Source organism: Nothoprocta perdicaria, unplaced genomic scaffold (assembly GCF_003342845.1).
Source record: "Nothoprocta perdicaria isolate Ctin4 unplaced genomic scaffold, notPer1 scaffold_0, whole genome shotgun sequence".
In the NCBI taxonomy this organism is placed as follows: Eukaryota; Metazoa; Chordata; class Aves; order Tinamiformes; family Tinamidae; genus Nothoprocta; species Nothoprocta perdicaria.
Genome location: NW_020454092.1, coordinates 13,808,228 through 13,825,984, shown reverse-complemented (window position 1 = coordinate 13,825,984; position 17,757 = coordinate 13,808,228). Strand labels below are relative to the sequence as shown.

At 39.8% G+C, this 17,757-nt stretch overlaps 1 protein-coding gene across 1 annotated transcript in view; it reads left to right on the top strand.

Moving 5' to 3' along the window:
- TESK2 (testis associated actin remodelling kinase 2) overlaps window positions 1-17,757 on the top strand; it is a 62,830-nt gene that overhangs the window by 21,505 nt on the left and 23,568 nt on the right. Inside the window, exon 3 of the mRNA XM_026033514.1 lies at window positions 3,368-3,416. Coding sequence (XP_025889299.1) covers window positions 3,368-3,416 — 49 coding nt within the window. The remainder of the gene's footprint in view (window positions 1-3,367; window positions 3,417-17,757) is intronic.

Below are 17,757 nucleotides of genomic sequence, written 5' to 3'. Positions count from 1 at the left end.
GATATTAGTTTTGTCTGATTTATCAAGGAGGCTGAGAGTGGGGACTGAGGTTCCCCCTTCCTTCCAGAATTCTTTCTCTCCTGTGGCCTGACACAAGGGAAGGCACTTTGAGTAACAGCATGAAAGGAGCAGCAACTTGAGAGCACTTTGCTTCACTCTTCTCCAGGAAGGCAGGTACTGCAGATGGTGCAAAGAATAACTGGCCTGTCAGAAACGGGGCCTTTTGACATCATCTGAGCATTGCTGATATTTGTCAGAAAGTATTTTGTGGTGGAAATGTTCAGCATTATCCCAGTAGGCTGGACTCGAATAGCATCCTCTTTGCCATAGACTCCTTCTGCAGCTTCTGGGGAAACTTCTCCAACCACTAGTAATGGCTTTGGGAACGGTTCAGCTTTCCTGATAAGGTCAGATACTTCCTTAAGTCCCTTCATGTCTCCTATGCTGCTCATTGAAGCCCCTCCAACTAGAAATGCCTGTAGGAAGTGTAACCCTTGGCTGACAAGGCTTTGTGCTGGAGTTCACCTAGAAGCACATCTTGGCTCTGGAGCCAGAGCGTCTGGCCAAGAGGAATAATCCTAAATGCCCTGGAGCAGCATGTCCGCTTCCTGCGCACGGAACCGGAATCTCATGTGGGGCAAGCTCCGACATGGAATCGCTGGGCCAAATCTCACTGGGTAATTGTATTTCCTGGTAGCAGCTGTATATTATCTTGTGGTGAAGACACTTTCCAGTATTGTGTTCTAGCAGCCCTTGGTTTTACCTGCGGGTTGCTTAGTGCTTGATATAGCAGCTAGGAAGTTTTCCAGGAACTTGGGTCACTGGAGATGTGTTCCATGAATCTGTTTTCCAGAGCTTGAAAACTGAGATTCTTGACACAATATTTAAATGGTTTCAGCATGTTGCTTGTAACTCATTAATACTGTCTTTATCAGTGTATCTGGTTTCCCTTTCCCAGGGTAATAACTTCTAAATGCGTGGGTTTCATGAATATATTTTTAGGTCCTGATTTTTTTAAGAAATCACAATATTGGCTCACAAAATCCTTGTTTTAATTTCTTATTTAAAGTTAAAAATATATGGCTCTTTTCCAATAATAAACCTAGATGCTTAAGAATTTTAAACTCTCACTTGGGGAAACTTGAGTCTGTGTGTCTTTTCTGCCTTAAGTGCAGCTTCATGAGGCTGGTAAAAATGTTTCCAGTGGGACTTCCTTTGAACAAAACAGACTGGCAAAAAAAGCTAAGTTCTACACATCTTTTGGTGACAGTGATGTCTTTCCTTTTAATTTTTCTCGATGAAGGGAAGGTCATCCCTGAAGGGAGCTGTGTGTTGGTCAGGCAGGTCTGTACTCAAAAAAAAAAAAAAAAAAAAAAAAAAAAAAAAAAAAAAAAAAAAAAAAAAAAAAAAAAAAAAATCACCCCTTCAATCTGAAATTTCAGCTGACCAGATGCAGTTTGGCTTAACATCCTACGTAAGGAAGGTTTACTGTAATTCAGATATTTGTTAGCTGGGTTGTTACTGTGATGTAATGCCTCTTTACTAGAGGAAGTGTGCTATACAGATGAAAAACTATTTGTATTTATTAGCCTTAGTTTCTAGTTGAATAAAAATATTGCAGTATTGGGTTAACTTTGTATAATCGGTAGGATTTGTAAGGTGAAAATGTTATTTTCACCACTTCAAAACTTGTGTAACAGTAGAACTGGAAATAAAATTTATTTATTTTTTTTGCTTGTGAATAGCTAGTTACACTGTTCTTTACAGTTAGAGATTGTGCAAAAAGAAAAAAAAATCTGCTTTGGAGGAGTTGCCTTTTCTTAGTTTTAGGAGACTTAATTTGCAAACTTGTTTACAAAATTATTTAAAGGCAGTTGCTTTACAGAACGAAGCTTGGAAGCAGCATATTCTGTGTAGGTGGCATAGCCAAAAATATCGCTTTTCCCCCCACAAAGCACCTTGTAGGGCTGCCTTGTTCTGCACTGACTACTGTATTTGCACCATCTCTTCCATGAAGACGAACATATAGGATTGGGAGAAACTATTATTTGAGGTGAGAGCACACAACAGAGTTAAAGTCCAAGTCCTGCTTCTTTTTTGGTAATTTAAAAAAACCCCACAGCTCAGCTTATGCAAAGGACATTACTATTATTACTTTGCTAGGGCTGCTTGTAATTTACCAGTCAGCTGTTAGCCAGGAGAACAGTGAGGATCATTCATTGCTTCAAAAACAGCTTAGCTTAACTAGTACTACGTGTCTCTGGCATACTTTTGTTTCTAAATTCAGAAGTGTTTGAAAATATAAAAGGTTCTTGCCTTCAAATGGATCTCTGCAAGATTGGCCTGTCACATTTAATGAAATCAAGCATTTCTACCCCTTGGTTGCAAATTGGAAATTTATGGACATTGTGGAAATGACGGATATATTTTTGTCTATTGAGACTAAAATCTCAGTGATGCAATGAAAAATAGTTAACCTAAAAGCAACCAATGCTTTAACTGTGCAGGGAGGAGCTACGAAGGCTTTGTGGTGTCTATAGATTAAGTTTTATTGAACTTTTTTTACTTTTTACTTACTGTCTACTCTTAATATTCACATTTTGTCATGTAGGAGTTCAACTTGTATGACAGAGATGCACTTTCAATTATTCTCTTATGTATTGTGCTTTTTTGTCACTATAGAGCAATTTAAGGCTGGCAGTCATTATTAACAGTGATTTAATAGTCAATATTAACAGCAGGAATCTGAGCATCATGCAGTGTGGGTAACTTCTGTGGAATCTATGAATATAGGATGCTCTAAAAATTTGCTCCTATCTAAATGTTGAACATGTTGATGTGGAGAAGGGAAGGATACATGCTGCACATATATACCCTCCTATGGTTAGGAATGGGACAAGAAGAAACATCCTTACACTGAGTAAACAGAATGCAGAATGGAAGGAATTTGCTATTTATGCAAACATGCAAACCAACCAACACTGAATTATTTGTTTAGATATCTTGAACCAGAGAGAACTCTCAGAATCTCCCTTTTTGCATAAATCATTATATTCTGGCCTTTGATTATAATCAAATTAGTAACTCCCTCTTCACTGTGAGTTGTGACCTGTGCTCTTCAACGGCTAATTCAAAATGTGCTGTTGTGTACGCACGGGATTGTTTTATGGTGAGACTTTTAAAATAATAAAGCTTGAGCTATGCACTATCTCTGAGTCCAGGTTTTCTTTTTTCTTTTTTTCCCTTCCTTTCTTGGCACAGTCAGTACTTTTTATTATCCTACAATTTCATTATTTAAAAATAGTAAAGAAAAAAGAGGGGGAGGAAAAAAAAGCCCAAACCATTTTTCTTTTCTTGTTTCTCATAGGTTTATGGGTGTCTGTGTGCATCAAGGACAGCTGCACGCACTTACTGAGGTAAGATTATTTCATGATATACTGCTCAATATGAAGCTGTTCTTGGGACAGATTCTGTAATTGTTGTTCCTCTTGAGTGGTAGTTTTTGGGTTTTATAGTGACATGTCACTTGATCATAAGCGTTTCTGTTGCTCTGCAATAGAAAGACTGAAGAATCAGGCCTCAGAATTGTATGTCAGTCATAGACTTTGTACTACTTTTCTTCTCATAAACACTTATTAGGATGAAAAAAAAACACAGAACCTAAAATTCTCACATTCTAAATGAGATGTAAATTACGATTAAGCTGTGCCTAACTGGTATTCTTTCAGTGACATTACACTGTATTTAAATCTTAGTCATTTACCTTACCTTTATACTGAGTGCATGCACATTTCACAGATGAATCAAGAATATTTTGCTTAAGTGATATTAGTGTCCTTACCATCTCCTTCTTTAGGATATTACCAAGATTAAAGTTTAATCAGGGTTCCAGAAAGAAATTACTGCACTGACCGTACACCCTGGCTAGGATCTAGGTAGCAAATGAGAAACTAGGCTTTCAGCTCATGTGAGTCTTACACGAAGTTTCACTGGATTGTGTTTAATCCATTCTAAACTGCTCATGAAAAAGAGAGGGAAAAAAAAAAGAGAAAAAAAAAGGAGTGTTTCTTCATTAATAGTCTTGTTTTCAGTCAAAATCAAAAAATTGTTCATTCTGCTTTGTGCAGATTGAGGGGAACCCTTTTGTTCTGTAAACTTAAAATATTTCTGACAATTTCTATCTCGTAGAACCACACAATTACACAATTAAAAGATCAGCCCTTCTCCTCTGTGCCCTGCCCCCTTGCAAAAAAACAAAGAAAACCCACAAGTGGTAGCATGTATTTTACTAAGTAGCAATTAAAACAGGTTCCTGGCATGCATGCCAATAACTATTACATAATGAGAAGATTTGATGTAGACCAAGCGTTTAATTTTCAGGATGCTGTGTCACCATTTTCGTATATAATTTTCATATGCAACTCTGCGACTCCGGTGTTCATGTGGCAGTGAATTTATTTGCTTTTTGGGCAGACAGTTCTGCATTTGCAATTCTAGCAAATATTTGTAAGATTCAGCCTATGTGGGAGAACGAGTCCTTCAGGCAGGCTCTGCTAACAGTGCCTTTTATATTTCTTGATCCAATGATCAATTAAAACAGGGAGGTTAAAGGCCCTCTTAGTCACTAAAGGTGTCCTAGAAGAGATGAAGCTTCAACATGTTTCAGTTTAGAAATCTTGGCATATCTTCCTCATAGTGTGCAGTTTTCCTCCTCTTCCCAGTTGCTTGCCGTTTAAACATCCCTCCCTACCCAGAAACTCAAGGAACTGAAACCTTCTCCCAGATGCTTCCTCACAGAGAAGTAAATTTGCTGCCTGTTTTCTTAGCTATTTTGGAGTTCTTGGCAAGCAGAATCTATGAAAGACTTCAAAGACTAACTTCTCATAGTTGAAAACTACACAAAGTATTCCAGAAATCTTGACATCAAAGAAGTTTTATACTACAGAAAGTCACTACAAGCATTTGAGAAAGAGAATGACTTAGTGGCATGTTATAAAAGTGCATGTCTGGTTTATGATCGTCTTGTGTGGACCAAGATAAACATCTGATGCCTTCAACAGGGGGAAGAACTACTACTTAGGTCCATCCTATATAGCTTCTGTAGGGAATCTACACGCTGTTTGTATAATGTAGTAGCTGTTCTTTGTTTTCACAGAGCTTTTAAAATGTTAAGAGCTGCTTATGTTCCAGGGGTGGAATTAGTTGTATTTCCTGCCAGCAGTGGCATTTGAGCTAAGTGAACAGTGAAAGTTGTTGAGTTCAGATGACCTCTGGAGCTTAGAGAAGGAGGCCAAAATGGCTGGCTGAAGGAATTACTGGTAAGATGTATGTGGTGAGTCACCCGTTCAAATATAGCCCAGGAGGATAAGCAAAATTAGCTTATGGCTTTTTTCAGCTTGTGGTCCAAAGAGGTGGTCTCCTCCTAGTTCCTGCTGAGCGTGTCCCTGCTCCGCACGAAGAGCTCTCCCGGGCCTCCTGCCAGGGTTTCACTTGTTCAGAGAACCAACTTGACTCTTTCCAAGGCCAGTTGCTCAATAGGCCTCTGAGTCATTGCAAGGAGAAACCTTCCTTGCTCTGGCCTGTGCTGGACCTGTTTTGAAAGGTGTCTAAGTATGACTTGTTGGCATGGGCTGTGCATAGTAAGAAAGTAAGCTCTGCTTAGGCTGAGAGCAGTTGATGGTATCGCTAAGCAAAAGGGTTAGGACTTAACTACTGGCTGAGGGGGTGTGGGTAAGTCATGTTTATTTGTATGTATATGTTTCCATGGCATAAGAAAGAGGCAGTTAGAAGTGCTGCATTTTTTTTCTCCTTACCTATTTAAGCATGTGGGAGGCCAAGTGTGCTCAAACACGCAGAGCAGGTTTTTCACTCGAAAATGTTACTAGTTTGTAGGCCTTGTTTTTTTTTTCCCTTTTTGGCAGCATTTTATGTTTTAGTTGTTCTCTAAGTGGCTTTTGTTTTTAGTCAAGAAGCAGTTTGTTTTGGTTTGGTTTTTTAAAAAGGAAGAATGGAATTTTTTTAATTAGGCTGTACCAGGACTTTGGCCATGTTCTGAATCCAGAGTTTGAAAGTCCAGAATCATTTTTGAAGTTCTCCTACCAGCAGCTACAACACCACAACTTTACACTGCTTCAGTATCTGTCCTGAGAGTCACAGGATGGTTTAGGCTGGAAGGCACCTCTGTCCTTGTGAGCATGTAGCTAAGAAACATTGAGGGGAAGTGAAGCAGATTTTCTAATAGGTGCACAGCTCACATGAGCTGTGGGCTTTAGACCACCTTACCAATGCTGGTGGGCACAGATTTGCTGCGCTCACCTTCTGTAAAGCCAGGAACTGTGTGTTCCTTTCTTGGTATTCAGCTCTGATCTGCAGGCTTCACTCTGTGACTTGATTCTGTAGCTACGTGAGTCTGCAGTGCTGCCTGATGTTGTGGGCCTCTCCAAGCCTCTCCAGTTGCTACAAATCTCCTGATTTCCGACTGCTTTCCTGACAGCTCTCTGTTAGCTTCTGTTATCATTAGTAAACATTTTACTAAAGCATGTTTCCATTCCTTCCCTCTTTTTTTTTTCCTCCTCTCTGCTCTTATGTATCCACCTGTGCAGAGCTTTTGGCCTGAAATGGGGAAAACAAGGTAGACATTGCTTAAGTCTCTTATCCCAAACCTTTACATTGCATCAAAGAACAGTTGTGCCTTTCCTTCCAGAAGGCAGTTGTGCAATTCTGAGAACTGGAAAAAGTTCAGGAACACTCTCTTTTCCCTGTCCCTTTCCTGCTGTTGCCAACAGCACATGGGAATCCCTATTGCCACTCCATGATACTGTTTGAATAAACTTAGTGTTACTCTAGTAGCACTGCAAATATTTAAGTCAGTTTTGGTAATCACACAGGCTGGCCTCTTAACCCTAGATAACTTATTGTCTTTAGTACCATAGTTGCTATTACCTGTCATTCCACAAACATTCCCTGCCTGTACTGGGAGTGATTCCTTGCCAGTGGTACCACTTTCCAGCTTAGGGGGAGTTCCTTGATAAGGTGGCTCTGGCAGTGGTCCCCAAAAGAGAGAACAGCTGTAGTGCCAAGTTGGTTAGCTTCAACGTTATGGTTACTGAAAATGAAAATTATAGAAAAGGTGGCAGAGTAGGAAATTAAAAGAAATAAAGGGACTCTAAACTTCGTGCTTTTAGATATAGTGGTTTTTGTTGCACACTACCATCACATTTCTAGCAAAAACAGATATAAGATGAATTAATTTTCAGACTTCTTCCCCCTCCATACCAGGGTATAATGTGATTATTTCTTTCAAAAACTTTGTACCTAAGATGTGAAAGTTGCTGTTGCTTCACCAAAAGCACTTCTGTTTTGGTGAATCTTTTCAGTTTGGAAGTCTTTGCTTTGAAAGGTCCAAGTGCATAGGACAGAGACCTCTACATGTATTGTTGCATATATTCCATGCAGTTATCTTTAGTAACTGCCAAATCCATTTGAGATGGAGGAATTTGATATTGGCAGGTGTTCTTTGCAAATAATGGACAGATTTTTGTTACTTCCTACATGCAACTCATTTTTTTCATTGCTGAGCATGTGTATGGCCAAGCCATATGGATAAAAGCTTCCAGATCAGCTTGTATTCCTCAACATAGTGTGCTTTTCATTAGCCAAAAAAGGCTTCATTTTCTATCATGACATATTGAAATCCTTCTTGAAATGTAGGCACTTTCTCAGAGTAGCATTTTAAAAAAGAAAACTCCAGACAATGAACAAATGAAAAAAAATGGAGTGGGATGTTTTAATCCTTTCTCTCCCTTCAGATTTTGTCCAAAAATTAGTTCATCTCATTTGCATACATAAAACAACTTTCTTGAGAACAGTGAGGGCCTTGGGCAGAATGACAGACTGTTAGCTCTACGGTGTCGTGGGTCCTCTGTGATCTTTTAGAGGAATGAAATGAGCAACTGTACAAATTTGATTTTAGATTTTTTTTGCTGGCTGTTCTGAGAAGAAATCTGTCTGTCCTAAACATGTTTGTTTTAAAGGACTGAGTCCTGGTATGGAGCAATGCAAGAAGATTGAATCCCCTTTGAAACAGCTTTGACAAATGGATTTAGTCTACTGTGATGTCAGATTTCAGGCAACCTAAATTTTTCAATGCCTCGAAGCTGTAGGATGCAGCGCAAGAACTGCTGTTTAAACTTTGTAAGAACTTTAAGTATGTGAAAATTCTGCAGATTAAATTGATCCCTATGATCTTTGAGCTGCTGAATAGCATGGCCTGTGGATTAATACTGTAATAAATCTCGGCTTGTATGCCTTATTCTTCTTGCCTCCCCCAACTTTGGATTTTTTTCATAGTGTTCTGTATAGCCAAAAATTAATCTAATGTGCTTCCCTCTGAGGAGGAAAATAAGGAGTTCTTACAGTGGCACTGTACTGGGAGCAGTGCTGGAATTTGTGATATGTACAGGCAGTCTGGGCCTTTCCAGGTATAAACCTGAAGTGCCAGAAGGAGAACTGAACCTTGTCGGGCAGTTTTGGAGGGATCAGGTCCTCCATTTACCTGCAGTTACCTTGTACTGCTCCGAGGGTGGGTTTCAGTGTTAGAACTAAATATATTTAGCCCTAGGAAGGCGAACCTTGCTAGAAAGCACAATGGTATAAAACTGGAGAACCTCTTCCTTTTATTTCCTCCCCGCTTTTGTTGTTGAGTACAGGCCAGCGCACATCTGTGTTATTTCCTCTATTAAAATGGATCCTTGGATTCATTGCCTTTTCCTTTACAGAAGTCATTAGGAGACAAGTCTTGCCCATGCTTGCTGCAGGGTCAAGGCAAAGCCATTCACGTGGAGTCGAAGGAATCAGAAGGGCAGCCTTGTGTGGGGCAGCTCTGGCTGCACTCGCCCTTCGTGACAAGAATCTCAGTGGAGGGCTGCAAGAGAAGATAAATATTAATGACAGCACAAGCAGGGGTTAAACACAGCAGGAAAAACCCTCAGGTGTTTGGAAGAATTGGCTAGTCTGTAATGTCTAAGGTGAGCTAAGGCATTCCATTTAATTGCAAATTTTTAAAAACATTCTCTTAAAATGAAATTAAAAATACTGCTTAGAGCTTTTTTTTTTCCAGTGCTAACACTTTCTTTCCTCTCCTTTTATTGGTCACAAGAGAATTTAAAAAATCTAAAATACATATCAGCGTTTGAGCTATATTTGGTTTCAGTTTTGTGCAGTCCTCCCAGTGTGTGGACCATCAGTTTCAGTTTTGCCTTAACAGTTCATTCAGCTTCTAATTTAATAAAGAATTGCTCAGAGTTTATTCAGTAGATTGATGCTGGATAACCAGACCTCCTCCCTTTGTGCTGTACAAGGCATCATACTATTGCATCTTCAGTCAGATCCATTTTCCAGAGAATTAATTCTGTTGATAGCAATACAACACATCTCTCACTTGAGATATCCACTTATGAAGGGCTTAATATATCTCACACTTTCCAGGTGAGATATAGCCCAGCTTTCCAAGCTGCAGATTTGAAAAAATCCATTCCTCTGCCCCCTACTAAACACACTGATCCTTGTCAAGAAACACGTGAAAATCCTATAAGCAGCAGGCATGTACTCATAGTATTAACTAGGGATTAGATTAGAGTTAGGCTTTTGAAAGTGGAAGTAAACCTGACTGGCCTGTGTGCATCAGTGGATGCAAAGTTAAGTCTGAATGAGGCATATGTAATGAGTAGATTGCTCAAAGTACAGCAGCAGGATTGAAAAGTGTATAGACTAGGCAAGGTAGTATAGGTATGTAGAAAACTTGATACGGTTAAAACTTTATGCTATAACTTGAAGATCTGGAACTATTTTCTAACACAAAAGCACAGCGTGTCTAAGACAGTGAAGTTATTTCATAAAAGTTAAAACAAAGTACATATTCTTTACTTTGTTTATATTGTTTTCCTTGGGAACCAAATATTTTTGTGAATTGGTTAAAAGGAAAAAAGACTTCAGTCCTAAACACAGCTTGATATGCTTGGCTTACCAAAAAAGTCCATTTAAAATCACACAAGGGGGCCTGCCTTTAAATGACAGGAGGCAGGAAATTTAGTGTTCTGGCTGAAATTCCAGCTCTAGTTCATACTCTTGCACCCTGATGTGGTGGCATATGTGGTATTTTTGACCCTTCAGTTCTCTCTCCAGCAAAACTGCTACAGGCCTCCATGGGACCTTCACCTTGGTCTGTCTGATTTGTAGCACTGCCAGTCCAAGTGTTTAAATATCTAAAGTCACGCTCCTGCAAAACATGAAAAGAACTTTATTTAACTTAGATCTGTTTTCCTTTTTTTTTTTTTTTTTCTCTCCCTACATTTCATGGCTATTTACTTTTTTCCTCAGGGAAAGCTAGCCATGCTGTCTGAGTGCAGGGATCAAAGACCAAGGGCTTAGGAGAAAAAGTAAAGAATGGAGGATTTTTGAAGGTGGTGTTTGGGTTGGATCCACCAAGTTAGGCCTGAACTTTGCAGCATTTCTTGTGGCATAGCTTGTTTTGGATAGGAAATTTGGAATTGGAAATTTGGATAGGGAATTTTGGATAGGGTAAGTGCTGCTTTACCTGTCACAACAGTGATTCTGGGGACAAGAGAAAGCTTTAGCTGCTGCTTTTGTAATGCAGTATTTGTATTTTCTGGTTCTAGTGTGCATGCTCTGGTTTGACCAGTCCTCTAAGCTGCTGCTTTTTAAAGGGAGTAATTGCCTGTAGATGGGCAGAATTTGAATAATTCAGGGTTCAGGTGCGTCCTTGCACTGCAGAAAGCTCCAGTAAAATGTTCAGTTGTGGGAAACCGAAGCTAAGAGAAGTTTTGGCCTGTGGTGCTGTGAGCTGGTCCTGGCACCATCTCACCAAGGAAGTGCTGGTTAGAGAAAAGCCTGCTGGGGATGGTGGCAAGCAGGGAAATTAAATACATGGGGGACCGTTCTCACGAACATGTCAGTGCTTAAACCAAAAAGGAGACAAGCAGTGAAAGAAGCCAGAATGCCCAGGGACATGGGACGCACTTGCAAGATCTGGCTTGGCAAGGAGAAAAGGGTGGATTGTCATAGAGAAGAAAGTACAGAAGTTGAAGTACTATAATCAGAGACTCTGAAGAAATGTGCATCTAAAGACAGAAGCTGAGACTCTGAAAATGTGAGCCTACCTTCAGGCACGCAGTCTATATTTGTTCATGCAGGTGGCTAGATGCTAAGAAGCCAAGAGCAACCAGTTGTTTCAGTGAGAACTTCTGGATGTGGAAATCTCAAATTCTAGCTATTTTCTTAAATACCTAGGTATGATTTTAGGAGCCCATAGTTAAACTTGTGCTTTTTTTTTTCCCTCTTAACAGTGTAGAGTATATATTGATATGGGTTTGATTCATTTTTCCCTTCTCTTTAGAACAATCATTAACTTTTTTATTTCTGAGTCTTTGGTAGTGCCTGAAGAACACTTTTTAAAATTTTCATTGAGACAGATGTATTTGAATATGCATACACACATACAAGTTTAATAGTGTTTTAATATGCATGCATATATTTTTGTGTGTGTATATATATATACATACTCTATGCATGTATGTACATCAGTGTTTTGGTGCCAGTTGTAACCATGACCATTTGCCATTGTCTCCAGCAGAAAAGAACGTTCTTAACTTTAACTCCTGCATTTTTTTTCTGCTTTTGCTTCCTGATATCCTGGAAATAGGACTGAGAAGACTGAATGATGCATAAGGATGATTCTAAGCCTTGCAGTCTTTTGCCTGGGGTTTTCCATGTGCACTTTCCAGTAACTTCTATTTGTTTGTAATACTTTCTCTTCCCCTCTCCTCCTCCCCGGCCCCAGGAAACATACACTTGAATTAACAAGTGTTTTGTAGTTTCACTTCCTTCGTTTAGTTTTAACTATCAGACATCCAAACAATTCAGAAAATGAGCTGTACTAGAAAATTCCTGTAATGTTTGCTTTTGCACGCTATTAATAGAGGATTTTATAGTTGTTGATAGAGTGCTTGAGCACCCCCAGATGTTAAGGGACATTAGGGTACGGCAGAAGTGTTCTGTCTTTGAAAAGCTCAAGAATTACCCAAAGCCTGTATTCCATGGACAGAATTTGAACAAATTTTGTAGTGAGAGATCCTTCTTTGCTACAACCCTTGCACTGAATAGATCCTTCTACCTATATAACAGATTTTAAGAAGCAATTCAAAGATGTTTTTTATCTTGCAGGTCAATTATCTGTGGGTTGCTAGTGCTGATATCTTTGTGGAGAGAGTAAGACAAAGTTTATTTAATTAAGAGACTACTTGCCAGGGGCTCCAGCTTGCTTCTAGGCAGAACTTGGGTGTTCAAAATGCCGTCGTGGACGGAGCCTTCTGCTCATGAAGACATGGATTATAAATGTGGCTTTTGTTAGGACCTCTTTGCTTTCTATTTTTTACTGCTAATATAATTACAGGAAAATAGTCATCAAGGACAGTCTGCACCGATATACTGCAAGTGTTTTCTGGTTCCAACCAAATTAGCTTATTTCCTGAATTATTTCAAGCCTGGGTATGAATAAGGGAGTCCACAAACCTAATTTCATAGACAAAAGGTTGCAGTAGTGTGTTGGTGCTATGTGCCTACAATTGAACTCCTGTTTACAATAATAAGTTTCTAAGCTTTAGACAAGTAAATGAACATTAAATTTTGGTTGAATGGAATGGCAGGAGAGGGATAAATCCAGCTTGCTGACCGTAACAGCTGCGGATACAGAGAACTGAAGGAAAACAACTCTTGCCATGTGAGTTTCTATACCTGCACGTCATGTTTGAATGCAACAAGTGGTTTTCATTACAGCTTCTTCCTGAACCGTGCCTGCTAGTCTTGTTTGTCCCTATAAATTAAGCTGTGGCTAGATGTGCCCTCCTCAAGGGAGGAGATAGATCATCAATGAAGGCTGCAATAGGCTTGGTGGAAGAAATGAGGGTAGATCTCTGGCTTTTGCTCCGGAGTCCTGATGACTAACTGTGCTGTGGTGAGGGCATCAGGGTGCTCACCCTGTCTTCCATGAGTAGATGAGACTTAAGATTATTTTAATTCTTTAATGGTTAATATTTTTTTTAAAAGAGTTTTTATTACAACATAAAATTTTTTGCTTTCAAGTCAGTACAAACAGGAAATTTACTTTGCCTTACAGTTCAGTTTTCAACAATCTAGAAGCAGGAAAGAAGTTGCTTTGAGAGGAAGATATGTATATATCTTTTTTTTTCTTATCCCTGACCTGTCACTGGCTATTTTTGCTTTCTGGTCTCTCATATTAAAAAAAAAAAAAAAAAAGTTAAGTTTTGTTCTGAAATGTGCTTCATCTGCATGTTCTGGCTGTTTCAGTACTTGTGGTTTTCTCCTGGGCAACATCACTTCACCTGCTGTCCAAAAATGTACTTGTGCAGCCCAAATCAAACAGCCAGCCTGTTCTGTTTTAATATTTAATTAATTTTGTTTGGTGCCATCAGTGTGTTAGGTGCCTAATGGAAACAGAAAGTTGTTACTCTGAGGTGCTGGGGGAGGCGGTTTTGCAGGTTGCTGAACTCTATTTCTTAACAAGCAGAGGTCTAGGAGCTAAATTAAAAATAATTATTGAGTAGTCAAGCTCAGTTTATCAGCTTTTGGTGTCTGATACTGTAGTTTTGGACATAGGGATCCTGTTGCTTGTCCTCTTCTGCACAGACGAAGGCAATGAAAGCAGCTGGGAACACCAGGAAATTTCCAGGCCTCGCACTGTAGCTAGAGCAGCCGGCTGCAGCAGGAGGGTTGACTTGTTGTCTTGCAGCCAGAAGCCAAAGTGCTCGTTCAGAGACTGCCGAGTGCGACAGATGCCTGTTTAAACATATCAGAACCGAAGATTGGGCTGTGTCCTCCTTGAAACGAGCTGATTTTTTTTATTATTTTTTAAATTTTTTTTTAGTTCTGCAGAAAGCTGCATGTGTGAAAAGATCTCTCTGTTCTCTCATTGGGTACGAGAGTTTCCTTTGTGCTTCCAGCATTAGGAATGATACAAATATTTAAGCTCTGTGCCTGTGGACAGTGCCAAAGGTTTGCTGCGGTGCATTCACTGCCCATGTCTGCCTTGTTATGGTTTTGCTTGCCAGGACTCCCTTCAGAGCCCAACTTACATAGTCTGGCTTTTGTTTCGGCATCTCTCCGCTTTTCCCCACTGGAGATAAGTCACACATTTTGCTTTCCCTTCTCTCCTGCTCCTCTGGTTTCTTCATTCAGATGCACCAATTCATTCATCCTTTGCTATCTCAAAACGTTTGGCTTTCAGTGTTCCTGCTCCCTAGAGCTCTGACTCTTTGCTTATCTCATTTGCTCTGTCATCTGAAATGAGCTCTCAGACACCTATTTTTCTTCACCACTTAGTGTGTTGCTTTTGGCAATATTAAGGCTACCATAGGGGGGAGTCTTTTTTCTTTTTTTTCCCCTTATTTTTTATTACAGGAAGCAGTGACCTTTCAAGCTAGAATAAACAATAGGCCAACTTTTCACTTTCTTTACTTTTTTTTTTCTTTTTTTTCTTTCCTGGGCAGTATCTGGTGACTTACGTGTATTAGACCTACACATTAAAATAGCATTGGCTTTCAAAACAGCATTGCAGATTACCCACAGTTGCTTTTGTCGTCCTGCTCAAACGTGGTGGTGTTTGATGTCATCATATTTCTGAGCACTAAATGCTGGAACTGAACAATTCTGAGGCATCTTTCCCCCAAAAGTTCTAGTTCTTATGTTCTTGTGTTCAGGCCTTTATTTAGAATTTCGAAGGGTAAAATCTGCAAATTTAAGTTCTGTATTAGTCCTTTAAAATTAAGCATGTAAGTGGAACTGTAAGTATCATCATAGGCAGCATCTCATTCCATTTTTCTTGGGTTTGGCTCTGTTAATGTGACTGCAGTTGTCCTGCCAGGAAGCAGTTTTCTCCCTAGTGTAGCATAACATATCCCAAATCCTCTCCATTTTGTGGGAAAGGGTTATACAGTTTTAAGTGTGCTGTAGTGTAAAGCTACAGCATGAGAAACCTTTCTGAGAGTCTGATCTAGAGAGCATCTCTGCTTGGCTGAGCTTCAGGTAACTTGTCCTTCAAAGAGGCTGCTGACCTCTTTCCTTACAGGGTTTGGGGGCCCTTCAAAAATAGATGGAATAAATAGGATTTTTCTGGTCACTCTAGCAGCAAAAGCATGAGTTGCCCTTACCATGAACGAATTTGTATGAAAACAGTGCTGCTTGTGAGTTAAAATGACAGGGTCTTTAAAGTGAATTCTCAATTTGCGGTGTTGTGTCAGTAAATGCAAACATAAACAACCTAAAACAATGAATTCTAGTTTCTGGCAACCAGATGAACTGACTATTCATCTTCTGCTATCTGACAAAAACCTTACAACAGGAATAACAAGTGGTTGTTCCAATGCAACCTGATGATGCAGCATTGGAAAAGGTCTGAACACTGCTCCATTGAGCTGCGAGCTCTGTTTATGAAATGTAGTGTCCTTTGCTCTCATTCTTGTAGCCTCGTCAGATCTCTCCTCCGATTGCCTGTACACTTATGTAACGCCTGTTGTTGCTGCACTCTAATAACACTTTGAGAAGATGAGTGTGCTGTAACCTTACTGGTTTTGTCTGAAAACACCAGCACTGAAATGTTTCAGAGGCGAAATAAAATCTAATTTTCTCTTAGGGAAAGGTGCTGTTATTATCCCCTAGGATATTCTTAGCCACAGAGCTCATTTCTGTTACCAGCAGAGTAAACAAAACATTGAAAACAAGATTTTTTTTTTTTCCTCAATTGCACTGGCAAATAGGAAGTAATGTTTATAATTTTATGTTTGCTCCATGAATACATTGTTGAAGGACTCAGAAAAAAAAACAGGCCATCAGGCCGGCTGTTTTGCATTATCAGCCTGAAGGACTGGAAGAATTGGATTACTTATGTGACACTGAGGGAACACTGAGCTCTGCATGGCATTTGTCCTGAGAATTAAGGACTCGGCATGCAAATATTGCCTGCAGGCCAGCTGAAATCTGAGCTCAGTTAGAACCATAAAGGTGCCTGTAGGAAAATCGTAGTCTCCATGTTGACCTGAGCATTTATCTGCTGTGCTTTGCAGAATTGCACTAGAAATTAGAACCAAAAGCAGAACTCTCATCTTAAATTACGTTTGAACACTTGCCAGGTGATAGATTGTGCTAGGAGGCCCAGGGGCTTTTATGTGTTAGAGTTTGATGCTGCTCTTGCAGCTCGTAGGAGCCTACGAGGCTTCTCTTAGTGCAGGTGGGATAAATGGAGGTGTGTGTGACTTGTGACCTGTTGCTCTTAGTACAAGTGGGATAAATGGGAAATTGGGGGCCTGCTGCATGTGTGGGACTTGTTCATGCCCAGCCTGTGCTAGAATCCAGTCCTTGCAGGTCCACTCTCCTGCAAGGCTCAACTGCAGGTTAATCTGACTGGATGAATGCTCAAGCAGTAAATATATTAGATGTATTTAACTAATGCGAGAACAAGATCCAATCAATAGGCCACTTTATTGAAAAGGAACTAAACAGCAGCTAACTACTGTTGCCACATTTCAGTATGTATTTCAAAATGCCTACAGATTGCATTTTTTAAAATTAGCAATTAAAAAATTGACCACAGAGCAATTAACATTGTTTTATGGCCTAAACCAGAATCTCAAAGCAGCTTAGCAGTTCCCCTTCCCCCTGCATTCCCTTGCCAGTTAATTCAAGTGTGGTTGTGCAACATGTAGGCTCTGTTGGCCTCTCAGGAAGGGGAAACAGCCTGAGATAACTGACCAGTTGACCAGTGTTGCTTTATCATTGGAGTTACTCAGGTAGGTGATCCTGTTCCTTCTGTTATGGGTTGTTAATACTGCCCTGTTTTGAACATGACTGGATAAGAAGTACTGCTCATGCAGTACTTCTGTTGCAGGGGTTGTCAGAACTATATATGAAGTTAATGTAGATATCTCTTGGCATTCTCTTCCTTAAGCATGCTAGCGTCTTGTGATTAAATAATCAAATAATTCTGAGCAGTGTTTTTTTCTTGAGGTAGAAAGTCATCTAGCTCCCGTAGGGGATTCAAATAAAAGCAAAGAGAAAGAAAGATCAAAGTTGGAGAAGCTGAAGGCAGTGTTGTTGCCAGCACTAAGTAAGATTAGCTACAGCCCTTAACTGAGTCTTGAGAACCTCCGGGGATGGAGATTGTAACCTGTAACCTGTTCCAGAGCAGCTCGGCTCTTCTGGCATGCAAACATCAAACATCAGAGCTAGGGTATTTTGGATATCTGGCTTGAACCACCCTGTAATTACTAGTTTCCAGTCTAAACAACCAATGAAACCACCCCTCAAATTGCAGCGCTTGGCATACAGCAGTCCTAGGGATTTTAGCATTTATCACTAATTTGTGAAATCTTATTTACCTGGATTTTTGGCAAGAGGCTATTAGCTATTTTATTGTGCAAAATGATACATACTGAGCACAAGCTGCTGAGCAGGCCAGTACAAGGAGGAAGAATTCTTCTCTGTGCCTTGTTTTGAAATCCTTTCCTGCTAGCATTACACTCTTTCTTCACTGTTAATGTCTAATGCAAAAAAAAAGGAAAGAATGTCTTCAAGTGGTCGCAAGTAACTGCTAAATATCGAGCATTTCATGGATCCCAACCTTCTTCATGGATCCCACCCTTCTAGTTTGAGATTGCATCGCCTAATCTG